The sequence below is a fragment of the Geotrypetes seraphini genome, chromosome 15, assembly GCF_902459505.1.
Source record: "Geotrypetes seraphini chromosome 15, aGeoSer1.1, whole genome shotgun sequence".
NCBI classification, from domain to species: domain Eukaryota; kingdom Metazoa; phylum Chordata; class Amphibia; order Gymnophiona; family Dermophiidae; genus Geotrypetes; species Geotrypetes seraphini.
Window position 1 is genome coordinate 36,307,250 of NC_047098.1, and position 27,915 is coordinate 36,335,164.

At 47.3% G+C, this 27,915-nt stretch overlaps 1 protein-coding gene across 1 annotated transcript; it reads right to left on the reverse strand.

The window, feature by feature from the left end:
* Positions 1-865: 865 nt before the first annotated feature.
* Positions 866-27,836, reverse strand: TIMM22 (translocase of inner mitochondrial membrane 22). Its single transcript, XM_033921594.1, has 4 exons — positions 27,528-27,836; positions 13,795-13,991; positions 3,507-3,579; positions 866-1,808 (listed from the first exon to the last, which is right to left on the reverse strand). Exons 1-4 carry the CDS (start codon positions 27,742-27,744, stop codon positions 1,732-1,734), a joined length of 564 nt encoding a protein of 187 aa, XP_033777485.1. The 5' UTR covers positions 27,745-27,836; the 3' UTR covers positions 866-1,731.
* Positions 27,837-27,915: the final 79 nt, after the last annotated feature.

Here is a 27,915-nt window from a genome sequence, read left to right on the forward strand (position 1 = left end):
TTTTTCGTCTCCCTGGCCAGCCCCTCTTCGTATTTCCCTTTTGCTTTTCTAACCTCTCGGTGGCATTCCTTTTGGCATTTCTTGTGCGCCTGGAGATTTTCCTCCGTTGGGTCCTTTTTCCATCTCCGGAAGGATACTTTTTTGTCATTTATTGCCCTCTTTACTTCTGTTGAGATCCAAACCGGGTCCTTTGACCGATTGTTCTTGCCGCCTTTCCTGAAACTGGGGACGTACATTCTTTGTGCTTCCTGCAGGGTGTCCCTGAATAGGGTCCAGGCGCTTCCTACAGTCTCCATCCTAAGAATGTTTCTGAGCTTCCTCCCCACCATTTCCCTCATAGCAACATAGTTCCCTTTCCTGAAGTTGAGCGCGGTTGTTGCGGTCCTCCTTACTGTGGGTGTCCCCCTTTCTAATGTGAATCTGATCGCGTTGTGGTCACTGTTGCCTAGTGGTCCTCCCACTTCTACCCCTCTTGCAGGCCCCCCTAATCCGTTTAGGATGAGGTCAAGAGTAGCACTCCCTCGTGTTGGTTCTCTGACTAGTTGCTCCATGAAGCAGTCCCTCACAGCTTCTACAAATCCTGTTTCCCTAGTGCAGTTGGAGTGACCCATACTCCAGTCAAGGAGTGGATAATTTTCAAACAACCCATTTAACCTAGGTAAATGACTTTTGGAATATTTCTCATTATATATGAACACAAAGCATAATATTCAAACTGTTGATGTCCATTTTACAGGGCTATTAAGATATAGTGATGGTGAGATAACAGTAATTCTGGGGTTATAAATCTCAAGGGGGGGATAACAAAGTTGAAAGTTTGTCTTGAAGCCCTGGAATGGGCAAAGGCTGAAGAAATAGGCACCACTAGGAACAATTCATTTAATACAGTAGAATATGTTATTACAAACACCATTTGATTGCTTTGTTTTCTCTTACCATTAAAGGTATACATTTAAAATTACACAGGTTTTGTATTATGGCTGAATTTAATAGGCTAGTTTGGGGCTGATCAAATATTTTACAGTAGCCTATGCAAAGCACCAGCCAATCATCTCATAAAACTGAGTAAACATAAAGCCAGTGGCATAGTAAGGGGAGTGCGGTCTTCCTAAGGACACCTCTCTGTCCCCTTCCTCTTCTTGCCACACAAGTCCCCTTGCTTCCCCAGTGTGAGGTTGCTGCCCGCATCGGGGCTCTCTCTGACATCACTTCTGGGACTCATGACGTCAAAGGGTGCACCGAGACCAACATGGGCATGCTGCTCACGGAGAAGTATAAGAGGTATGGGGAAAGGGAAGGGGGTGCGGAGAACAGGGCGGGGTGGGGCGTCGCTCACCCTTACTACGCCACTGCATAAAACTATATTTTTTCCTGTTAGAGGGAGTACCACACACCACTGAACTGCCTCATCCATATAAGAAGCCAACTGCAGTCCATTGTTGTTTTTTCAAACCTAAAGGTAGCTGGCACACACATTTCTATATATGCTGACAGCTCCTGCAGTATACACACATCTAGGACCAATACTGACAGGCCACAAGGAGGGCTGCTCTCTCTTTTGAATAAGGAAATTCTCGTCTGCTCCAGCGATGGGCCTCATTGAGCCTAGTGCACAAAGTCAAAAACTGATTGCCAAGAATCTCGGGCACAGAACATGAAGTTGGCGAGAACTGGAGAGCAGCAGGAAACTGTAGAAACCCGAGCTGGAAATCCTGGGGCTTGATGCTACCACTACCGGAGGTAATAATCTATTACAGCGGAGAAAGCCGCAAAACCGCCGCACCCAATGGTACCTGCCTTCAGGCCAGCTGCAAAAGAGGAAAGAACAATGAGAAGAAATCTATTCTTGATGAAGGCCTTGAGCAGGGCACTTAACTCCTTTACTGCCTTTATGGCCAGCACAGTAGTCAAAGAACGGCAGTACATTGATATTTACAAGTATTACATACAAATGTATAAGAATAGAAAAGCGTAAAATGTCTCTTGGCACAAATGAATCGGAGAACATGTTCACCATCAATCTGACCAAAGTTGCCCTTTAACTGAACACTGCAAAAGCCAAAGACGGGCTTATACCTTTCTCAGTAGCTCAAGGTACACTAAGTATTTTCTTGTCCTCTAAGGACATAATGCAGTAGGCTTTGTGCATAGTTCTGGGCATGCCCTACTTAGACAAGAGTTTTATATATGAGCTAACTGTATGCAAAGCCTCTGGTAGACGTATGCAGCACATCTAAATCCATGCTACTGTGAACATAAGGCTGAGTGAAATACCAGAGCTTTAACACAAGGTCTGAGGAAGAGCAAAAAAGGTTAGCTTATTTTTCTGGGGTAGTGTTAGTAAGGCAGGCTAGGCAGACTAAATAGGCCATTTGGTCTTTATCTGCCTTCATTTTTCTATTTTTCACTTTCTATGCCTGTTTCTTCCATTTATTGTGAGTATAAATGACCTGTAACTTGTTTCTAGCTTCATTAGTTAAAAGACCAAGCTGAGGGGGGAGGTGCATTGAACAAAGTTTAAAGTGCTGGACTGCTGATAAACAGGCATTGGTACTACTCAGACTGCATTTTCATGCATTAGCATATACTGTATAATGCTCTCTGTGCATAAATACTTTTATTTTATATACAGACTAATACATGCATAAATTCATACTGACACTTGGATTGCATGTGCATACAAGACATAATTGCCACTAGTGCAGACCTGTGTGCTCACCCATTTTAGGCTGAATGCACATAATTTACACTATTTGCATGGTATGTTTACAAGAGAGGGCAAAGCTTTTGCATAATGCTTGTGTTAGGAAAATTGTACGTTGAACTTTAGAACAGAGCTCTAGAACAACGGCATTAGCCTCTAAGGCAGCAGTCTCAAACTCAAACCCTTTGCAGGGCCACATTTTGGATTTGTAGGTACTTGGGAGGGCTGCAGACAAAATAAGAAATGACAACTTTGCATGAGGTAAAACTCGTTATAGTTTACAAATCTTTCCTTATTTACTTCTGATAATTTCAGCTGTGCACAGCTGAAAGCAGTGCAACATGCAGAAAGTGAAGTTTTGATAGTTTTTAACTTTCTGCATGTTGCACTGCTTTCAGTTGTGAAATTAGAAGCAATTAAGGAAAGATTTATAAACTATAATGAGTTTTACCTCATGCAAAATTCAGATTTAGATTCTAAAGTATCAACTGGTGTACGCGATTGTCCTCTCCACTCCACCTCACAATCACATACAGACGCAGGAAAGTGCTTGCATGAGGTTACAGCAGTGAGGCCGGCAACGTTCCAGAACAACTGTATCATAGCAAGGGCCTCAAAATAGTACCTAGCAGGCTGCAAGTTTGAGATCACTGCTCTAAGGTCATATCTGAGACAAGGATTATTTTATTTATTTATTTTAGTATTACGTGACCTGCCGAAGATCGGCAGTGAGATCTGAACTCTAGCTTCTCTGGTTCTCAATACAATGCTCTCTATTCCATGTTAAAGATTCTTTCCCCACCTCGGAAGCCAATAGCCCCTCCAGTAATGCAGCCACTGATGACACTGTTCTTCCAGTCAGACTTCCCTCGATACTTGGAGAGAAAAAAGGAGCACTGTTAAGTAACATAAGTACAAGCTGTGGCCCTACAGCATCAATACATGTGTTAGAAAATGCAATTGTCAGAACATTCCCATTTTTCATATACATGCCAGTATGGCACATTTATTGGCTATCTTGATGCCATGTGTCAGGTTCAATAAAATCAAACATGACTCAGTTTCAGGTTGAATATTGAGTGGCACAGCTGCAAAAATAGTAGAAACCAATCCACTATTTTGGGCACTTTGGTCTAAAGAGAAAGTATATCAAACAAAACCGGTTTTATTGCATGCTGAATAAAATGCAACATTCAGAACTATAAAGTATTTCATGTAAAATTTACAGGACCGGATGCAATCTGAAGAACTCTGAAATGAGGCTGCAAAACCAATAAGAACCTTAACATTTGGTAGAATTCAGCAAGCACCATGCCATGCAACTATGCACAGAGAAATATATTAACCAGCTGGCATCAAGAACAGCTGTATGGTAAAGGAAGATTAGGTTCTTACCTCAATCTTCTATCAAGTATAAAGGAACATGAGCCTTGACCAGTGGGTTATCACCTCTACCCGTGAGTTTTTGAAAAGGAATCATCTACAGCAGGGTTGTCCAATGTCGGTCCTCGAGGGCCGCAATCCAGTCGGGTTTTCAGGATTTCCCCAATGAATATGCATGAGATCTATTCGCATGCACTGCTTTCAATGCATATTCATTGGGGAAATCCTGAAAACCCGACTGGATTGCGGCCCTCGAGGACCGACATTGGACACCCCTGATCTACAGCTTTTCAGCTCCACCTCTTTGTCAGTAGGCAGTCCCCATCGCCTCAGCTCTTACCAAAGCAGTTGACTATCCCTAAAAAAGGAAAAATAACAAGGAAGGCAAAGGGAACATCCTGACCAAGTCAAGTCTTTTCTGCTCTGCAACAGACAATTAATTAAAACCCATGAACTTAATACCAACAAGGGGAACCCAAACAAGGCACCTACCAGAGTGCAACCAGCACTAACATTTAAACAGTTATTATAGGCTCTTCCACAGACATTGCCATAGCGAGCTATCACATCACATATTGAATTTGCAGACAGTAAAAAAAAAAACTATCATCTTCATACTCTTGTTTACTCCAAGGCTTATTGAGGTAAGAACCTAATCTTGCCTTTCAGTGCAAAAAGAACATGAGGCTTGACGAGTGGGATGTATCAAAACTGAGTCTAGGGTGGGACAGATGAGCCTGCTGCTAGCACTGATGACCCAAAAGCGGTTTACATCTGCATCATCACGTCCACCCTGTACAACGTTGTGAAAATATGAAGAGTGGACCATGTAGCTGCCCTTCAAATATCCTCGGGTGGAACTGCCCAGATTCTGCCCATGAAGAAGAATGACTTACTATTTTTCCACATCCCTGCGGAAACTCATTTTTCCTGTCCCATCCTGACAAAGTTATTTTCCTGTCCCTGCCCCATTCCTGCAAGCTGTCCTCATCTGCACAAGCCTCAAACACTTTAAAATCATAAGTGTCCAAGGCTTGTGCGGTTAAGGCGGAGCTTACAGGAATGAGGCAGGGACAAGGACAGCAACAAAACTCACCAGGAAATTGAGTTCCTGTGGGGACAGGGAAAAATTTGTCCCCATGTCATTCTCTACTATTTACCATAGCCAATGTGCGCAGACGCAGATCCATCTAGAAATAGAAACCTTAGATGCTGGCTTTCCCAATCTACCAGAACTGGTGAGCACAAAAAGATGATCTAAAAGATGAGTGTCATTCGTCACCTAGAGATAACGGAGAACTCTCCCTCACATCCAGTAGCTCCAGAACTTTGTCCTTTTTCTTTACACCTGCAGCCTGGAATGCAGGCAGTCGGACTTCCTGATTGACATGGAATGCCAACACCACCTTTTGCAGAAAGGAAGGCACCATGCTTAGAGACACACTCGCCTCCATAAATCTAAAGAACAGCTCTCTACATGACAGAGCCTGAAGGCAATAGCTACCAGGAAAACCATTTTGACGGTAAAATTCATCAGCGACACCTCTTGCAAGCGGTTGTATGGGTCTCTACTGAGGGTCCGGAGTACAATGTTAAGATTCCACGTTACAAATGGTTGTTGAATGGGTGGATACTGTTTTTTGTTTCTTGTGTTTATCCCTAGTATCCCCAGCCTTGATAAAGAACTGCGAAACGCGTTGGCACAGGGGAGCATTATTGCAATGCTGGAGAAACACAAGTGAACTATGAATTAGTACTACTTTTCTAAAAAGCCAAGTTATTCAAATTATTTATATTTAGCTATGCAATGAAACAGTACATTAAGAGTAAAATGAGCAGGGATGAATGAAGAAGTGACAGATCCAACGAGCTAGTTTTAACTCCAAAGGTCAATCTGATATCCTGCAGATGCTATATCAAAAATATTATTCTTGCTAGACCACTGTGATAGTTTTGACTTTTTCACTTTTCAGCCTGCCATCCAACACAAAACTGGCATGATACAGGGGTAGAAAGGCCTAGGGAGTCCAAATATATTGATTATTAGTAAAATCGAGGTGTTTTGAGGCAGATAGATACTTTTAAATTTAAAATCAAAGATGGCTGCCGCAGCAGTGTTTTGGCACTAATAAATGCCCAGGGAGAGATGAATAAAAGTGAAAAAAAATTCAGGAAAGAGATTTTTGGAAGTAGGAGACTGTACAGAAAGCCTCAGAGACCCTCAAAACTATCATTTTGGAATCACCCTGAAATCTCCCATAGACAGTAATAGACTATACTGACAGAATTGCCTGGTGCAGTGCATGCATCAGCTCACACTGTAACTGGTCAAAGAAGAAAATTCCTACCTCAGACAATTATTTAAGATTCTCTAGAAGCTTGTCTCTTCGGGTTGCCTTTTAGACAGGCACTGAGAGCCTGAAAGACTCAACCCCACTAGCTCCTCATGTATCTTCGGGGGGGGGGGGAGGAGGATGCAGCAGCCACCCACTACAGCCCTCTGGATCAACATGGTGCCACTCAGCCTACGCTCTAGTGCCTGATACACAGGCAAGTTGAACTCCCAGAGGAATGCTCCCCAAGCTATCTTATGTGTTAGTGCTGGCTAGCTAGGTAATAATAATAACTTTATTTTATATACCACAGTACCACAAACAGTTCAGAGCGGTTTACAACGTAAGAGACTGTACATTTACAGCGAAGATACAATGAGAACTGTACATATTCAGTAAAGGTGTTTAAACAGCGAAGAACAGAGATCACGTGATGCACTGAGCACGGGCGGACGATGGCTGCCTGAGCTCCCGGGCCCCGAGTCCCGAACAGTTACCGATCCCCGGGGACGCGGCGGAGAACGGCGAGTGGTCGCGTGTGGTGTGGGGTGCGCATGGACAGGTTCTTGTCCTCCCCCGCGTCGCCGATGGCCACTCGCACCACCAAGAAGGACCGCGATCGCCCGCAGCTTAGCGCGGACAAAATGGCGCCGGCCCCATCTTCGGCCATACACCAAATAGCGCCGGAGGCGCTGGCGGCTCTAACAACGGCGGTGACGGCAGCGATACAACCCGGTATGGACCGGCTTTCTGACCAACTGTCCAACATAGAGAACTTACTAACAGAGACTACCCGCAGAACAACTGTTTTAGAGACCCGGGTCTCTGGCTTGGAAGATACACAGAGGACCCAGGGGACTACCTTACAGGAGCTGCAGGCACTTACCAAAAAGCAAGCAGAGAGACTGGAGGATTTGGAAAATCGCTCACGCAAGTCCAATTTGCGTTTTTTAGGCATCCCGGAGACAGTACCTGGACCTAAACTGCTACAGGTCCTGGAGGTATGGCTGACCAATACTTTTGCTTTACGGGAGAGCCTGGGCCCGATACGTTTGGAACGGGTGCATCGACTAGGCAGGGAGCAGGCCCGGGAGGCGCGGCTTCGCATGGTCATAGCAAAAGTCTTGAACTACAATCACAAAGTTGAAATACTGTGCAAATATAAACAACTTCGTGAGGACCTTAAGTTTGAAGATTCTGAGGTGCGCATTTTTCAAGACTACTCCGCGGCCCTGACCGAGCGCAGGAAGCTATTTTACCCGCTTTGTTCCTCCCTGGCAGAAAAGAAAATCCGTTTTCTCTTCTTATACCTAGCTACCTTATATATACAATATCAGGGTCAATGGCAAGTCTTTGATTCAGCTGTGGAGGCAGCCACATTTATGAACACCCAAGTGCTCTTCCAGGCGGACCTTACATGACTGAATACTCACTTCATGGAAGCACTCACCACATTCTGATGGTTGCACTTTGGTTTGGAGGTTTCCTGGGTGCTTAGATTCCCAAATGCAGGGGGATCGGGACTCTTTCTTTCTTATGTTCCAACTTGTTGATATGGACTGGGTTTGTTCAGAATTGCATTCCAGTGGACACAGTTATTGGGATTGTGTACTTAATTTTGCTGTCCACTATAAGTTTAATTGTTACTGGGTTCTTATGGGCCTGTTTTTGATCTGTGGGTGACTCGGGGCCTGGAGTGGCATTAGTTTGTGATCTCTCACACCTATAGGACCGCCTTGGGGTGGACCTTTAGTTGTGACTGCATACTGATGCGAGAGGGGGGTCGACAGGGGGGAGTGGGTGGGGTGGGGGGGAGTCCTTTGCTCAGTTGGAGGTATGTAAGACAAATTTGGAGGCAGGAGAGTCTGAATTATGCAGTGGACAGGCATGTGGTTTTGCAGATACTTGGGCAGGTCCTAAGTAACACATGGCTACCCTGGGTGAGGCTGGGAGCCTGGGGTGGTTGGTTTCTACACACTGTTACTTTTTTGCAAATATTTCCCATTTCCATAGGTCATAGCTAATACTCTGCGCCTAGTGTCATGGAACGTATTGGGCATTACATCCCCTATTAAACGAACCAAAATTTTAACACAGCTCAAAAGACATAACGTAGATATCGCATGTTTGCAGGAAACCCGCCTGACGGACGTGGAACATCAGAAATTGAAGAGGTCCTGGGTGGCTGCAGTCTTTGCAGCCTCTTCCCCTCAAAAACGGACGGGGGTAGCAATATTAATTCGTAAGACTTTACCCTATACTGCCAGAGTGATTGTAACTGATCTACAGGGCAGATATGTACTGTTACACTTGACGGTAGGAACATATTCCTTCTTTCTTTTGAATGTGTATGCACCTAACAAATATGATCATTCTTTCTTTGAGGGCATTGCAGCATTGTTACTAGAGCGTGTTGGGGAACCAGTCTACATAGCCAGAGATTTCAATTAAGTCTTAGACCCGAACTGTGACTGATCTATGCCAGGACCGAACACCTGCGTGTCCCAAACTAGGGGTATTCCTTATCTCTGTGCCACTTTAGATCTAGTGGACCCCTGGAGACTTTTACACACCACAGAAAGGGATTATACCCATCGATCCAGGGCACACAACACCCAATCTAGAATAGACTATATCCTTGCCACGAGTAGGGCCTTTCTGAATGTAGATGCAGCAATGATAGGCCCGACCGTGATCTCTGATCATGCATTGATTTGGATCGATGTGAATGTGGGTTTTAGTATGCGGGGCCCAGTACGCTGGCGTTTTCCTAGTTATTTATTTTCTGATGACCACTTCCAAAATTATTTAACATCTAAGTGGGAAGCCTTTCTTGAATTTAATGGTAAGCATTGCGACAATCCGATGCTGTTTTGGAGCACCGCTAAGGTAGTGCTCAGAGGAGATTGTATAGCTTATGTCGTAGCGCGAAACCGTCGTTTGTCTCGAAGTATCCTTAAATTAGAAAAGGAACTAGCATCCGCCAAACGCCATTATACACAATACCCAACACAAACTAATAGGGAACGCTTAATATCGGTGGAATTGACCCTTAATTCGTATATACATGAGCGTACAGTCAAAATGCTTCTATATCAAAAATATCGTTACCACCGCTACGGTAATCGGGCTGGGAAATTGTTGGCACGGCTGACTGCACAGGCCAGGGGACATCGATATGTGTTGGGATTGAGGGACGCTAAGGGACGTCTGCAACATTCTACTGCTCACATTGCCCAGACTTTTCATTCTCACTTTCAGAGGATTTATGGTCGCCAGGACTCGGGAGCAGTATCCCTTATTAGGGATTATATAGCAGATTCTGGTTTGTTGCCACTCTCTGACCCAGATATAGAAAATCTTAATACACCCATTACCCCTAAAGAATTGCAAAATGCCATCCAACGCCAAAGGAATTTTTCGGCTCCAGGGCCGGACGGCTTCACGGCAGAATTCTATAAGATGTTATCAGTTCAACTAGGTCCCTTTTTACGGGACTACTATTCTCAGACCATACAGGATGAACACTTTCCCACTGAAGCAAATGAGGCCTTAATCACTCTGATATTGAAACCAGGAAAAGAGAGCGCTGCTCCCGAGTCCTATCGTCCCATTTCTCTTTTAAATGTGGACATTAAAATTCTTTCTAAAATATTAGCCGATAGACTAGCTACTCTTCTCCCGAATATTATTGCACCGGCACAGGTAGGTTTTGTGAAAGGCAGACAGGCGGTACATAATGTTAGAAAGGCCCTATTATCACTGGCCCATACACAATCCCATAATACACAGATGTTGCTGCTTAGTTTAGACGCAGCCCAAGCTTTCGATCAAGTCAATTGGAATTATTTATTTGAGGTGTTGGACTATCTGGGGATGACAGGTTGGTACGCCAGAGCGATAAGCACATTGTACTCGACACCGAGGGCGAGATTGCTTGTTAATGAGATCATTACAGCCCCTATTTTAATTGAAAGGGGTACCCGAAAGGGGTGCCCTTTGTCTCCCCTCCTCTTTTTGTTATACTTGGAGCCATTTTTCCGGACAGTGACTCTGGACCCCGACATAGTGGGAGTGGACTTTGGGGACTGCACTATCAAAGTGTTAGCTTTTGCAGACGATTTATTATTTACACTGACTAACCCCACGCATTCCATTGCTCATCTGCTGCAGGCGCTAAGGGAATTTAGATTCTACTCGGGCTTTACTTTGAATTATCAGAAATCTATAGCTCTAGCTAGTCCGGCGGCTCTACAGCAGACATGGGTGGGAGAGTTTCTTTTTGCATGGGCGACAACATCGATTCGCTATTTGGGAATTTGGATTCCCAGAGACCTCAAAACTCTTTACGACAGTAATATTAATTCCCTCATGCAAGACACCTTACAACATCTACAAAATTGGTCCTCTTTCCCACTCTCAGTAGCGGGACGGGTGGCTCTTTTTAATATGGTGCTCTTTCCCAAATGGTTATATCGCTTTCAGGTGTTACCAATACTCCTCTCCTATACTCATAATACACGTTTAATTAAAGGTTTACAATGTTTCCTGTGGGGTGGTAAACGACCCCGTATGCAATTTCTTAGGATGTGCTTACCTAGGGAACGAGGGGGCTTTGGTTTATTAAATGTTCGTTGGTACGCACTGGCATGCCAGATGAGACATCTCAATGATTGGTTTAGGGGGACATCAGATTTTTCTGCTACTCCTTTGGAATTATCTTTGTTGGCTCCGTACCATGTAAGCTATTTCTTGCATGTGGCGGACCCACAGATACGTCCTTTGGTGTCTCCCTACCCGATATTTGCGCCAGCGCAGCGAACCTGGAAGTGGGTATGTAAAACAGCAAAGTTGTCTTCTGAGGTTTCCTTCTATTTACCCATCCAGGGCAATGGAGCTTTTCCGCCTTGGCTGCAAAATACATCCTTCCAGAGGTGGAGTACGCTGGGATTACAATATCTTTTCCACCTATTTCTGGAGGGGAGAATTGCCACCTTTGCAGAATTACGTCAGACATTTGATTTATAGCCAACTGACTTTTTTGCTTATTATCAGATCCGACATTATGCTCAGTCTCTACCTGGGGAACACCTAACCGAAGATGCCCAGGAGGCCCTCTCGGAACTTTTCAGTCTTTCTGCACAACAGAGGGTTCCTCTTCGTTTTCACATTGTGGGAATCTGGGACTGTCAATCGGGCACTAATTTGGCCATCTTGGCGACAACATGGGCAGAGGACTTGCAATGCACTTTAACAGACCAGCAGTTGCAGCGGGTTTTGAAACATATTCAGAAGGTCTCTCCTAACATTACGCATTGGGAAATGCAATTAAAGATAGTCTTGCGACTCTACATCCCGCCGGAACGAGCAGCTCGGATGGGGATTACTACATCTCACTCCTGCCCGAAATGTGATCAGGCTCACGCTTCTTTAGGTCATATGCTATGGACTTGCCCTAAAATTTTACAGTTTTGGAGATATTTGGGACACTACATAACGATGTTATGGGGGAGGCGATGGCTTCCACAACCAAGAGCACTATTCGGATTCTACAATATAGCCACGCCCAAACCCAAAGGCATGTCGGCTTTCCTCACTAGAGCGCTTTTGATGGGGAAAAAAGCAATACTTACTAACTGGCTGTCCCACGATCCCCCATCTTATGCACAGTGGCGATCCCTGATGATAATCCAAGCTACATTGGAACGAAGACTGGTGGGAGCCTTGGATCGTGGCCTTGGTCGTAGATTCAGTCTGACCTGGGAATGTTTCTGGCAGGATCTTACTCCGCATGCCCGCAGCAGATTATTGAACCTCTAAGTTTGACTCTTGCTCTCACTTTTTGTTGTGGTATTGGACTCCTGGGGTGGGAAGGGATAGTTTGTACTGGTGTGCTTTACTATTTTCATAATAAAAACTATTTGATCGTTAAAAAAAAACAAAAAAACAGCGAAGAACAATGTAGATTTACCATGCAGGAGATTGTACATATACTACAGAGATATATATATATATATATAATAGAGAGGCAATGCGAGAGGCTTATAAAGAACAAAGCAGTGTACCAAACCAATACAGTCAAGAAGACAACCAGTATCAATTACAGGATAGAGGTATTTGATTATTTGGTGATGAGGGGAGTTCAAGAAATTTGTCGTAGAGGAAAGATTTGAGAGATTTCCTGAAGGATGAGTAGGATGGGGCAGATGAGATGAGGGTGGTCAGGCAGTTTGTCCATCTGCCAGCTTGATATGAGAGTGTTCTATTGAGGAATCTTTTGTGGGTGCATCCCTTTGGGGAAGGGTAGGTAAACAGGTTGGCATTGCACGTGCGAGTGGTTCCAGGGAACACGAAGTGGTGAGACAGATATATCGGGGACAAGCCAGTTAGGGTTTTGAAGCAGAGGCAGGCGAATTTGAAGATGACTCTTGCTTCTATTGGCAACCAGTGCAGTTTTCTATAGTAAGGGGTGATATGGTCTGACTTTTTGAGGCCATAGATTAGGCGGACTGCGGTATTTTGGATAAGTCTCAGTCGTTTGATGGTTTTCTTGTAGGAGCCCATATAAATATTACAGTAATCCAGTGTGCTTAGGATTAGGGATTGGACCAGCAGTCTGAAGGAGGGGAAGTCAAAGTAATGTTTGATGGTACGGAGTTTCCAGAGGGTATAAAAGCATTTTTTGACCTGGGCGTTGGTGTGGTCTTCGAAGGTCAAGCAGCGGTCTAGGATGACTCCAAGGATTTTGGTGCCCTGTGAAAGGGTTGCCCTCTCCCCCAAACTTAGACCTCTGAACTAGAGGTTGTATCTTCTCCCTAGCAGATATGTCCCAGCCTCGCACTTCGGATTAAAACCCAAAAATAATTCAGTTGCAAAGCAGAAGAAAAGGCACCTTTTCAACTCTACTACTATTATTAAATATTTCTATAGCGCTACCAGACGTATGCAGCGCTGCACAGAGTCACAAAGAGTAAGCAGACAGTCCCTACTCGAAAGAGCTTACAATCTAAATAGGCAAGACAAACAGGATGTTTGGGGAACGGTAAATCGGCGGGCTGGGTTGGAGGGCAGAGGAGTATGTTAAGGATTGAAAGTTATATCAAAAAGGTGGGTTTGCAGAAGGAAAAACTTGAGGAGATGGGGACTGCCCATTGACAAAGAGGCCAAGCTGAAAAGCGGTACATGATTCCTTCTGAAACTCGTGGGTAGAGCTGAATAACCCACAGGTCAAGACTCATGTTCCTTTTGCACTAGAAACTCAGACATAAGCATGCAGATATCTGGCTACTGCCAGTTTAGTCCAGCGCCCACCTTCATATCTGTTTAGCCCATGCTGGGCAAGAAATGTACTGAACACTGTCAATCCTTACTTACTGATTCTACCAGACATTCTGTGCATGAGAACACTGCACCCACTATGGCAAAGTTTTTTGCATACGACATTCCTCTCTGCCCCATATCTTTCAGGACTTCTTTTGCTGTGGGTGTCTTATAGGGATCCTTAGGGTCAAAACCCACATTAGTATCAATCCCTGCTGTGAACACACCAAATGCTCCTCCCAGGACAAATCCTAAAACAAAGCAAATGTTAAAATTATAACTGCATACTTTATATTACACTGTAAGTTCTGGAACCAGCAGGCAGTTGGAGGAGCATCACAGTCTCATGCACTGCAATACAGCCTGAGATAGCAGTGCCATCACAAAGCCTATCTAAAAAAACCACAGTCAATTTGTTTTGAGGGTTTCATCAGTGATAATTTTCTGTACTCAGTCTTGACCTTGTACAGAATCCTGCAGGGATTTTATAATGTGCTTTAAGGTGTTTATAACCAAAATTTTAAAAAAAAACTGCAGAAGTGATGTTCATGATGCAGGCGTTTATTAAGTCAATAAAAAGATGCAGAATTATAATAAATCAGAAGAATCTATCCGTATTTCAACTAAACAGTCTTCCTCAGGGATCCTAAGGTTTGAGGTTTCAAGGATAAAAAGGCAAATGTGGATGCGAGCAAAATCTACAGAAGAGACTGCTTCCTCAGTGTCTTGAGACCTCAAACTCTGGAAAATGCCGTGCTGAGAGAAAACCACCCTAAGCAATGCATGGGGCGTATTGGTGTAAGGCAGGGGTGCCCACACTTTTTGGGCTTGCGAGCTACTTTTAAAATGACCAAGTCAAAATGATCTACCAACAATAAAATTTAAAAAAAACACACTGTACGCATAGAAAATGTTAATTATCATTCCTATTCCAGGGTTTTTCAAAGAGGTCAAAGCAGATGACTCTATGCACTATCACCTCAGTAACAACCATACAAAAATAGACAAATATACCCCCCTCCCTTTTTACTAAACCACGATAGCAGTTTTTAGAGCGCAGGGAGCTACGCTGAATGCCCAGCGCTGCTCTCGAAACTCATAGGCTCCCTGCGCTAAAAAACTCTATTGCGGTTTAGTAAAAGGGGACCTTAGTGTAAAATATAGACAGCAGATATAAATTGAGACACATTTCGATCACTAAATTTAAAATAAAATCATTTTTCCTACCTTGTCTGGTGATTTCATGAGTCTCTGGTTGCACTTTCTTCTTCTGACTGTGCATCCAGTCTTTCTTCCCTTCTTTCAGCCTGTATGCTTCCTCTCCTCCACACCTCATTCCCTCCCCCAACTTTTCCTTCCTCTTCCCTGCCCTTTCTTTCTCTCTGCCTCCCTTTCCTTTTTTTCTGTTTCTCTTCTTTCCTTCTGTCTCCCTGCCTGCCCTTTTTCTTTCTTTCTCCCTGCCCTCCCCCAAGACACTGCCACTGCCATCGGGGACCCAAACTGCCATCGGGGACCAGGACCCAAACCGCCACCAATAACAGGCCCGAAAGCCGACGCCGCCCCAACCTCTCCCTGCTTCGGCCGACCAGCATCGCGAGGAACTGTTGGGGGAAATGCTGCCGGGTCCTGCCTTCGCGGAAACAGAAAGTAGGCAGGACCCGGCAGCAAGAAGAGGAAATGCTTCACTAACCTGTCTCCCGCCTTAGCCCGTAGCGAACGCTTGCTTCAGGGCTCTCAACATGTGCGTGCAGGCTTCCCTTCTCCCCCCCCCCTCCCCCTCCCCGGGCATAACTTCCGGTTTCGGAGGGAAGAGAAGAGAAGCCGGCACGCACACGTTAGAGCCCGGAGCATAAGTTCGCTAGGGGCTGAAATCTCCAAGCCGGTTTTTTGGGGTTTTTTTTTAATGTTCAGCAGCGGCAGATGACAGCTGGGCGGACCGCCCAGCTAAAAGGCCCTAGGGAGAACACTGGAGAGGAAGGCTGATCGGCCCGTAGATCAGGACGGCAACACGAGTGCGATCGACTCGAGTTGCCTTCCTGAGCTACTGGTCGATCGCGATCGACGCGTTGGGCACCCCTGGTGTAAGGTGTTTATACACTGGAAACAACCATGTCTGGTAAGGTTGTGTACATGGTCTCTCCTGGGGGCAGGGCCTGAGGCACATGGTCGGGTTGGGCCCATGTGCCTCAGGCCCCGCCCCCAGGAGAGACCTAAGGCTCCCGGGCCTATTCTGATTGGCCCAGGCGCCTTAGGCCCCACCAGTAGGCGGAGCTTTGGGACGGATGGGCCAATCCGGCCTCATTCCGTCGTTGGCTGCCTGCCGGACAGGCGGGTTTGGCTCCCGTCTGTCCGGCCAACTACAGAAAGGTACGGGGAAGGGGGTTGGGGTGTCGTGGGGGTCGGCCAGGGGGGTCGCGGGTCGGCTGGGGGGGCGGTCGGAGGTTCTTGGGGGGGGCGGTCGTTGGGGGGAGGGGGGGTTTGCGTCGAGGGCAGGAGGGCCTGGGATCCCTCATGCCCGTAATGTAGTGCAGGGTGGGGTTAGGGGGTCGCCATGGCCAGGAGGACTTGGGCTCCCTCCTGGCCCGATATTGTCGGGGAGTTGGGGAATCGGCGGGGCAAGAGGGCTTGGGCTCCATTTTGCCCCGATCGTGTCGGGGAGTCGGGGGGGCAAGAGGGAGCCAGGCGGAGAGAGGGCAGTTAAGCGCAGTGCCTGCGCGGAAGGATGCAGCTCGGGCGACTTCGTTGTGTGAAACGAAGTTCGTTGTACGAATCAAGACATAAAGTTCGTTGTGCGCAGCGTGCGCTGTGCGAGGCGTCCGTTGTGTGAGGCACCACTGTACTATATATATATATTGTCACAGGGTAGACCCTATGACTAAGAAGGGTAGTAAGAAAACGCCTGTGCCCAGGGTTAGGCAAGGGAAAATACTGTCCCAAAACGGAAGAACCTTACCAACACCTCAACCCAGAACTAGAACCAGTCAGGGAAAGTTCAGTCATGAGCAGGAAAATACCTATTTGTTTTCACCTGAATTAAGAAAGGGGAAACAACGTGCAGTGGAACTAGTAGTGCTGGGAAAAGTGTTCCTAGGGGGAATGTTTACAAGGCAATTCACAACATTCTTGGGGGACCTAGTTCAAGGCAACACAAAGAACCTTCTAGTCTCCATTTTATCCAGGAACAAGCAACACCTGCAGCTCATTATCCTGAAGCTTAAAAGGGCTAGCAGTACTGCTCAGAAAGGAGGCAACCACTGAACCAACCCAAGCTGGACAGGAAACAGGCTATTGAAGACCAGTTTCCTGGACTAAGCAGCATACCTCAATGGAACACACAAGTCAGAACTAATCCTTTTGATACTGAAATGTTGGAAGATTTTCTGATTGAGAATAAAGAGTATTTATGTCCTGAAGGAGTTGTAGACTTTAATGTGGGAAAAGCACAGTTACTTACCGTAACAGGTGTTATCCAGGGACAGCAGGCAGATATTCTCTACATGTGGGTGATGTCATCCATGGAGCCCCATCGCGGACAGCTTTTCAAGCAAACTTGATTGAAGATTTCAAGTTTGGTGGTGCTGCACCACGCATGTGTGTGCCTTCCTGCTCCACTAGAGGGCGCATCCCCTCCTTGTGGTCTTCAGTTCAGATAGCTAGTAGAGAATGACACGGTGACCAAATTCATCACCATTCCAGTCCCCGCGTATAACCGCAGGAAACCATCCCCATGTCATTCTTTAAGGAGAGAGGAAAGAATCAGAGTATGAATGGCCACAACCACTGATCCTCAAGCTTTGCTTTGAAGAATGCTGGTGTAGAAGGACCGAGGTTGAAATAGACACTAAAAAATGACATGGGATTATTTCCTGCGGTTATCCGCGGGGACGGGAACGGTGATGAATTTTGTCACCATGTCATTCTCTAATAGCTAGCAAAGAAGCCAACCCGGGGAGGTGGGAGGGTTGCGAGAATATCTGCCTGCTGTCCCTGGATAACACCTGTTACGGTAAGTAACTGTGCCTTATCCCAGGACAAGCAGGCAGCATATTCTCTACATGTGGGTGACCTCCAAGCTAACCAAAAAGGGATGGAGGGAAGTTGGCAATTCAGGAAAACAGATTACGCAAAACCGACTGGCCAAACCGGCCGTCGCTCCTGGACAAAGTATCCAGACAGTAGTGAGAGGTGAAGGTACGAACCGAAGACCAAGTGGCAGCCTTGCAGATCTCCTCAATTGGCATAGACCTGAGGAAAGTGACAGAAGCTGCCATCGCTAGGACTTTATGCCCCGTGACCCGACGAGAGGCCAGCCTGAGCGTAGCAGAAGGAGATACAAGCGGTCAACCAGTTGGATAAGGTGCGTTTGGAAACAGGACGGCCCAACCGATTGGGATCAAAGGACAAGAAAAGTTGAGGGACCTTCCAATGAGACTGGGTTCATTGGAGATAGAAAGCCAATGCCCGCTTACAGTCAAGAGTGTGAAACGCCACCTCACCAGGATGAGAATGTGGCTTAGGGAAAAACACCGGAAGGACAATAGACTGATTAAGGTTGAAATCGGACACTACCTTAGGCAAAAACTTAGGATGAGTACGCAGGACCACCTTTTCATGATGAAAAACAGTAAAAGGCGGATCTGCAACCAGAGCCTGAAGCTCACTCACTCTGCGAGCAGAAGTGCAAGCAATCAGGAACATCACCTTCCAAGTCAGGAACTTCAGATGGGCAGTATCCATGGGCTCAAAGGTAGGTTTCATCAATTGAGCCAGAACCACATTAAGATCCCAAACTACGAGGGGAGGCTTGAGAGGAGGATGGACATTCAAGAGACCCCGCTTAACCCTTTCAGGACCATAAGGATCGTAGGCCAATTTTTGTGGTTTTGACGACATTTTTATGGTAAAAAGGGCTTGCAGATGCCAAAAAATTGATTTTTTTTGTGAAATATCATTATTTTTATTTAAAAAAATCACACTTCTGGCTTATGGACAGTGTGGCAAGTGAATCTTCTCGTCAATCTAGCAACGACGCTAATGAATGAATGTCGGAACCAGTTTGTTTACATAAAGGCAGTATCATATGGAATCCGTACATATCAAATTTAGAACTGTAGACTATCCCAATCAAAATTTATAGGATTTTAAAGTTATGGGACAAATATGTCCCTTGGTCCTGAAAGGGTTAAATCGAGACACCAGAGGGTGGACCGAGAGCGATTTCCCGTCAAGCTGCTGATGAAAGGCAGCAATCGCACTAAGATGGACTCGAATAGAAGTAGTTTTGAGGCCAGATCATGACAACAAAAACAAATAATCCAAAACCGAAGGCAAAGACGCAGACACGGGATTCACACGACGCAAAGCACACCATGTGGCGAACCGAGTCCACTTCTGAGAATAACACTGTCTAGTAGAAGCCTTCCGAGAAGCTTCCAGAACATCCCTGACTGACTGGGATAACTCAAAAGGAGGAGTCAGGCGGAAAGGATCCAAGCCGTCAAGTGCAGAGATTGCAGATTGGGATGCAGCAGCGAACCCCGACTCTGAGACAGCAGAGAAGAAAATACAGGCAGAAGCAGCGGTTCCCTGACACTCAGTTGAAGAAGAAGGGAAAACCACGGCTGCCAAGGCCACCGAGGAACGATCAAAATCATCGTGGCCCCTGCCGACTTGAGATGCACAAGCATTCCTTAGAATCAAAGGAAAGGGAGGGAACGCATAAAGGAACCTGCCCGACCAATCCAGAAGGAAAGCATTGGCCTCCAGACGATCTGGGGAATAGATCTCGAGCAGAAGCGAGGTAACTTGTGGTTGAGAGGCGAGGTGAACAGATCTATCTAAGGAGTCCCCCACCAAAGAAACACCTGGCGCAGAGTCTGGGAATGAATGGACCACTCGTGCGGCTGAAGAAGGCGACTCAACCTGTCCGCCAGACAGTTGTGCTCGCTCTGGATGTAAACCGCTCGAAGAAAGATGTTGTGGCATAACACCCACTGCCAAAGACACAGAGCTTCCTTGCAAAGGGACAGAGAACCTGTTCCCCCTTGCTTGTTGACGCTACCTGATTGTCGGTGCGCACCAGGATGACTTGATCCTGCAGCAGATGCCGGAAAGCCACTACTGCAAGATAAATGGCCCGGAGCTCCAACAGATTGATGTGGCAGCGACGATCCGCCGTCGACCAGAGACCCTGAGTCCAAAGTCCATCGAGGTGAGCCCCCCAGGCGTAAGCCGAGGAGTCCGTCGTCAGGATCTTCCGATGCGGAGGAACGAGAAAGAGCAACCCGCTGGAAAGATTGGAAGAGTTGGTCCACCAATGGAGCGAGCGTTTCAAAGAGGGAGTCACCACAACGTGCTGAGAAGTGGGATCCCGATCCTGCTGCCACTGAGATGCCAGAGTCCACTGAGGGACCCGAAGATGCAATCTGGCAAAGGGCGCGACATGAACGGTGGAGGCCAAGAGGATCATCATCTGCTTAGCCGAGACCGAAGACCTCAGGGAAACCTGCCGACTCAGCCGCACGAGCGCATCCTGTCGAGGCGGAGGCAAAAATGAGCGGAGGCGAACCGTGTCCAGTACGGCCCCGATGAACTGCAGAATTGAGAGGGGCAAAGCTGGGACTTTGGAAAGTTCACCTCGAACCCCAGACGCTGAAGGAAGATAATAGTCTGATGGGTCGCTGAAATAACCCCCTCCCTCGACAGGGCCTTTATAAGCCAGTCGTCGAGGTATGGGAAAACCTGAAGGCCCTGCGACCGCAAGGCCACTGCCACCACCACGAGACACTTCGTGAACACCCGTGGGGATGAAGCAAGACCAAACGGGAGCACCCGGTAATGCAGATGTAAGTCCTCCACCTGAAACCGGAGGAACCTGCGACAGGCCGGATGTATAGGGACGCGAGTGTAAGCCTCCTTTAGATCGAGGGAACATAACCAGTCCCCCTCGTCCATCAAGGGATACAAGATAGGAAGCGAAAGCATCCTGAACTTCTCCCGAATGAGGAACCGGTTCAGCTTCCGTAGGTCCAAGATGGGACGGAGGTCCCTGGTCTTCTTGGGAACCAGAAAGTACCGGGAGTAAAACTCCGAGCCCGGGGGACATCCTCCACCGCCCAAATGCGGAGAAGAGCCCGAGCCTTGAAGAGGAGCAAAGGAAGCTGCGTCCAACTGGAAAGAAACTCTCCTGGGGGTCTGTCCGGTGGCAACACCCGGAAGTTCAGGGAATAACCCTCTCTGATGACTGAGAGGACCCAAGAGTCCGAGGTGATCAGCTCCCAGCTGTGATAGAAGATGGTAAGGCGGCCCCCGATGGGAAGGGACAGGTCCCGGGCGGAGGGGGGGCAGCCCCCTCCCACCCAGACCGTCAAAAGGACGGCGCCGGCTTAGCCACTGCAGGGGCCTAAGGCTTAGAGGGAGTCCTCTGCTGCTGCTGGTGACGAGGGGGAGGCCTGGAAAAGGCCGGCGTAGACTTCTGCGGATACCGCCTGGGGGGCATCCGATAGGCCTTGGGAGGGGTGGGCTTTGGCTTGGCCCGAACCAGGGAGGCAAAAGAACGCTCGTGCTCCGAGAGGCGTTTGGTGGCAGCCTCGATAGTCATCAAAGAGCTCGTTCCCCAAACAGGGAAGGTTAGCCAAGTGGTCCTGAAGATTGAGGTCCATATCGACAATGAGGAGCCATGCCAAGCGGCGCATGGCTACCGCAAAGGCGGAGACCCTAGAGGAAAGTTCGAAGGCATCATAAACCGCATGAAACATGTAAAGTCTCAGCTGCGAAAGAACACCCACCAGACACCGAAACTCCCCACGGCGCTGGATGGGCAAGTCATCCTGAAAGGTGGGCAAGGTTTGACCAAGAACTTGAGATAGGATGTGAATGTAAAGTTATAGTTCAAGACCCTGTTCGCCATCATCGAATTCTGATGCATGTGTCGGCCAAACTTGTCCATAGTCCGCCCTTCCTTGCCTGGCGGGACCGCAGCAGACACCTTGGAAGGGTGAGACTTCTTCAGAGAGGATTCCACCATCAAAGACTGGTGGGAAAGCTGAGCCTTCTCAAACCCCGGACCGGGGACAGTCTGGTACTGAGACTCCATTCTGGACGGGATGGCTGGAACCGCATAAGGGGGTCTCCAAATTTGCGGAAAAAGGTCTGCCGCAAGACCGGGTTCAAAGGGAGCCGCAAGGATTCTCTAGGAGGACCGGGAAGATCCAGCTCCTCCAAAAACTCCTTGGTGTACTTAGAGTCCGACTGGAGGTCAAGATGGAGCGCCTTCCCCATGTCCTGAACGAACCGAGTGAAGGAAGAGGGTCTGCTGTCAGACTGACCCTCAAGGGGGGTAGTCGAGCGCGACCGCACAGCAGCGGAAAAGGAGGGCGATGCCTCCCTAGAATAGTGAGGCGGCCTATCCGTATCCATATGCCCCGAAGCCGAGGAAACCCTGCTAGGAAAACGGGCGGGGGTCGAGGATAGCTGTCGCCGAGAGGTCCCCGGAGGCACCGAGGCGACAAGCCTCGGGAAGGGGAGGGAGAATCCCTCGAAACCGGAACCTCCTGGCGTGGGCCCCAGACCGGGAAGGAGATCTCAACAACCGGGACTCGGGGAAGAGTCCCGGGGCCGCTTCAATACCCGTCGAGATGAGGTCGAGGGACGCCGAGACCGGCAGCTCGACCTTGGGTGCCCCGAGGGCGAGGAACGTCTCGAAGGAAGAGGCGAAGAATCCGAGGAGGAAAGGGGTTGAGACCGACGCACCTTGCCCCGGCGGCCCGCAATAACGACGCTGAGGCTGGTCCACCTGCGAGGTCAGGGCCATGTGAACCATGGCCAAGGAGAGCTCCGAGGAAAAAAGAGTTTTGAGCATTTCCTGGAACATTGGCACTGAGACTATATTAGGCCTGTCAGGTGCAGCAGTGCATTCCACCGAGGGCGACCTCAAAGATGAGTATTCCTGAGTGGTGGAAGCACATTTGGACTGCTTGGATGGTCTCGTCAAGGCCGGCGGGACCCCACTCGCTGCCTGAACGGCCGGAGACTCCGAGGGTGGCTTCTTTACTAGTGCTGGCCCTGAAGGAGGAAGAGGAGACTTACCCGGAGTCGAGGACGCTGATCCCTTTGAGACCGAGGGCAACTTGGACGGGGCCGAGGTGTTCGAGGCCGACGTCGAGGCCGAAGTGAGGTCCAGCTCCACTACAAAAAGCTCCGCCATGCGGGCCCGACGACGGCGAAGGGCCCGGGACTGAAAAATCGCGCACCTAGGACAAGAGAGTCTGTCGGATGATCAGCCCCCAGGCACAAGATGCACCAGCGGTGCGGGTCGGTAAGGAAAAGCAGCCAACCACACTGCGAGCACTTTTTAAACCCGGTGAGAGGCCGGGACATAAGTAAGAACAGGCCGCAGCCACGGCAACCGTGAGCCCCCGGTGCTGAACCGAAAAGAAAAAAAACGAGAGAACTCGACAACAAACAAGAAAACAAAACTGCACAGCGACTCCCGAAGGAAAACAAAGAAGCCTCGGTGCACAAAAGGCACTTAGAACGGAGAGAGAAAAAAGACAGGGCTTTCTGGCTCCATGGAAAACTAAGAACTGTAGACCACAAGGAGGGGATGCGCCCTCTAGTGGAGCAGGAAGGCACACACATGCGTGGTGCAGCACCAGCAAACTTGAAATCTTCAATCAAGTTTGCTTGAAAAGCTGTCCGTGACGGGGCTCCGTGGACGACGTCACTCACATGTAGAGAATATGCTGCCTGCTTCTCCTGGGATAATACTAACACTGACCTGTGTGACATGGAAACTGATTGTGTTTGAACTAAGGTTATGCTGGGATTTTGCCAAATAGCAAACTTAGAAGTTTAAATGGTTTGCAAGCTTGATAAAGTAAAGGGGGCTGGCTGCCCCAGTAATCTCAAGTTTACTTCTGAGCCTTCATGCCATGTGAAGGTTTTGCAAGTTTCTTTTGGAAAAACCTGTGTTTTTCTAGGCTTCTATCTATCTATCCTCCCTTTATACTTGACCACCCTTTTTTCACCTAATTAAAAAAAAGTCCTAGTAGTCAAGTGACTCCTTCAGCCCCCTCTCCCTCCAGTTGCAAATGCCCTGTTGTGTAAAAGAAGTCTCCCCCACTCCTGACACTTTGTATAAGGCAGGAGCAATGTCCACTTGCTCTTGCCTTTGGGTACCATCTTCAAAATGGCTGCATAACACCCATGTGGAACCCAGTGCACTAAGCTTGTGTGAAAGCCTAAGCCTCATGGTCTAGAAATTTTGCTGCTCTGCCGGCATCAGGCTTTCCTCTCTGCTGCAGAAGCAGGAAGTAGGCGGGACCAGCAGAAACAAAGGCCCAACACCGGCAGAGCTGCGAGTTGGTGTTAGACAGCAAGCATGAGCTAAGACCTAACAGAGAGAGGAAAAGTTTTTTTTTATTTATACCACAACATTGGCATGGGGTTGGAGAGGTTGTAATGTTATATTGTAACAATGTGAATGTTAAACTATAAACCATTCTGAGCTCTCTGGGGAGAACGGGCTATAAAAACAAATAAATACAACTACTAAAAAAAATTTTATATTGAGGGGGAGGTATTAAAATGATTGGCCCTGGGTGTCACATAACCTAGGATACACCACTGCTCTCTCACAAAACAATTGTGTTCCTTTTTGGATATTAAGGGGGTTTCTAAACAAACCACTTTGCCTATTTTTGATAGCTAATGAGATTTAATGCCAACATGACAGAAAAATGTATGAATGTCTGTAGTGCTGGGTAGATATTTGGATGTAGTTTAGGTGTATACAGTTTGTTGGACATCCTTTCTTGTTTGGGAGTTTTTTAGAAAAATAAAATGTCCAGACAAAGGTAGAAAAAAACATTTTATTTTTAATGTGTTAAATGGAACAAGTTCCAGAGGATGTTGTAACAGTGGTTAGCTTAGCAGGGTTTAAAAATGGTTTGGACAAGTTCCTGAAGAAAGTCTTTAGTATGCTATTCAGACAACAAAGGTAGTAAGAAATATTTCATTCTGAATTTATTAATTGAAATATGCCAGTCATTGGAAATGTACATCTCTGATATATTTCAGTTTCTGTTTCTCTAGTAATGCCGTATATGCAAGTCTGACTTCTTGAGGTTTTAAGTTAAAGATTTTTGCCTTCATATCTATATTATTGATCTGTGGTCCCTTATTTCATTTTTGTTGAGGGTCTGTCTGTCTTGCATGAGTGACCAGGATGTGGTACTCTGCTAAGATGTAGTTTCTGTATAGAAATCTTGCAGAAATCTCATTTTTCTGTTTTCTCACTAGGTGCTGTATTAGTATTTTAGGACCTGCTGTAATATTTACAGTGCATAAGGTTGCTGCTCTTTGAGTTCTGGAAGTTGGTGCCGTTACGATATGGGAAGGTTCTGGGTTTGTGTATTTGCCTTACTGGGGTGATAAAACTTTTCAATATAGTTTGTCATAACATCAGACAGGGATTTAGATACTTTGCAGGACTAAGTAACTGATATGTGTTGAGGTACAAGAAGAGCCTGTTAATCTTAACTCCCAATCTCATTAGACAGCAAAATCAACGAGTTCTCAGAGAAAAGGGCAGAATGGCTGAGGGTACATGGGATTGGGGGGGACGGGGTTCTGAGAGAAAGAAGGGTAGATGGGATGTGTGTGTCAGGAACTTGCCCATAGTGACCAATCAGATTTCAAGTTTCATTTTCCCAGAGAAAAGATGAAACTGTATTGGTACTAATGGCAACTTTTGTTGGTCTTCCTTTTCTGCTGTTGTAAATAAGCCCCATCTAAGTGTCACTGTCCATTTTCACTCAGTTTACAAGAATGATACACCACCAACTGTCAAGGAGCCAGTTTATAGGCAGTCCCCTTTTTACAAACATCTGACTTACGTCAGACTCGTACTTATAAACGGAGGTCCTGTTCTACTTTTGGCGCTCCTCTCCCTCCCGAGTTCCAAAGGGCCCCTCTCTCTCCCTCCTTTCTGTGCCCCAAGTACATGCCTTCTGGCCAGCTCCCTCCTCCTTCCAGCTGCAGTCGTTTCTCTGCACAAAGCCATGGGAAGCCATATGCGCATCCATTGGCTGAGCCAGAAGCCTTCCCTCTGACATCAGAGAGGGAAGGCTTCTGGCTCAGTCGTGAGCCGCTCTCCACGGCTTTGTGTAGAGAAATGACTGTGGCTGGAAGGAGGAGGGAGCCAGCCAGAAGGTGGTAAACACTTGTCAGAGGAAGGCACATACTTGGGGCACAGAATGGAGGGAGAGAAAGAGGCGTGTTGGGACTCGGGCGGGAAGGCGCACAAACTTTGGACGAAGGAGGGAGGGGGCATGAACTTGGGACACAGTTAGTTGAAGCTGGGAAACATTGGTCTACAGAACAAAAATGAGAATTTTTTACCAGTATCATATTATGCATATAACTCCTTTTTCAATATTTCAGATAGAAAGTGGGTACTTACGATTAATATATTAAAATAAAAGCTAAGTTAGATTGTGAGCTTGCTGCTACAGATAAGGAAAATAGTTAGTTTACTATTCAATGTATTGTAAATTGCTTGGGTGAATCTCTTCAAATAAATGATGAGCTCAGTCTTTCAGCACATTTTGTTACATCAGGGCAGAACAGCTAATAGTATCATTAATGTTGATTTTTAATATACAATGTGCTGGTGTTTACTGCAAGGCTTTGAATAAGTTAGCTTCTGCACAAAACCCTTTTCCGCACACATGTTGGGACCCCATAAGGTAGGAGTTGGAACCAGTCCAACATTTCTTCTTATCTTACTGAGAAATGTTGTGCGCTAATATGCCTAATGCTGTAACTTGACTTAGTTATTTTAGAGCAGGGGTCTCAAAGTCCCTCCTGGAGGGCTGCAATCCAGTTGGGTTTTCAGGATTTCCCCAATGAATATGCATGAGATCTATTTGCATGCATTGCTTTCATTGTATGCTAATAGATCTCATGCATATTCATTGGGGAAATCCTGAAAACCCGACTGGATTGCGGCCCTCCAGGAGGGACTTTGAGACCCCTGTTTTAGAGCAACAACAGCAAGATTTTGATCTACAAACCCATGATACTGTTGGACTGATTCTGCAGCGATTAGTGTCTTGGTATCTCTCCAAGCATTTATGTAGTTTTCATACTTTGGAGAGTGGGGTGAGAGGAAGAAGGAATAGGCAGTTCCTGTTAGTGGTGGGGAAAGGGGAAACTGATTCTGTACTAGCACCTGCAGTCTATTGAACCCCCCCCCCCCTTTGACTACCCTACTTTCTCTTAATTGGGGACTGCGTAAAACGTGGACCTTGTGGATTTTAACCGCACGCCCTTGAACATCTGCTCATCTCGGAGGTGAGCAGGATCTATGAGGTACGCGGGAGTTAAAACAAGAATCTCTGCGGGGTCAGCTAGGTCCGTGTTTTATCCCCTCCAGGTCCCAACCGCAAAGGGAAAAAAAATCAGCAAGTGGAGAAGTTAAAACACGGACCCCCACAGAACTAAAAGCGCATGGCCTTAAAAAGAAAGCAGCCTGCGGACCTCACGGATCCCGCGGGAAGGGTAAGATGAGGATGCATGGAGTGAGCGGTATCCGTGAGGTCCGCGGGAGTTAAAACGAGGATCGCTTTCTTTTTAAGGTGGTGTGGCAGCCATCCGCGAGGTCCGTCAGAGAGAAACTGAAATTGCAAACCGCAGCTGTCAAAACCAGAGGTAGGCAGATTTTTAAGGGCGTGGGGTCCCCGATTTACCCAGTCCCTCCTTATACACCCCGATCTCCCTCTCACCTCCCACGCAGGCCAGGGTCGCTTTGAAGCCGCAGCTCTCCATAAACCGCTCCACCATCTTCTGCTCGTCGCTCTTCTGTGGGACGGGAACGAAGCCCAGGCCGCCAGGCTGTAGTTGCCGCGGGCGCCGCTGGTCACCCACCAAGTGCTGCAAGAGAACGCTGTACTGCAGCGGGGCCGGAGGCTCAACGGCCCCGCCGGGCTTGGACGCCGCCATGACAGACCCAGCCGGAACGCACGCCCACGGCACGTGACAGGAAGACTAGTCCTCCCATCACGCCCCGCGCCGGATGTCGGAGGGTCTGTAACTAGCACGACGACTACAACTCCCATAATGCCCGTAAAGGCGCCTGAAGCTTGTACTGTACAGTAGTTTGTCTGCCCTTGG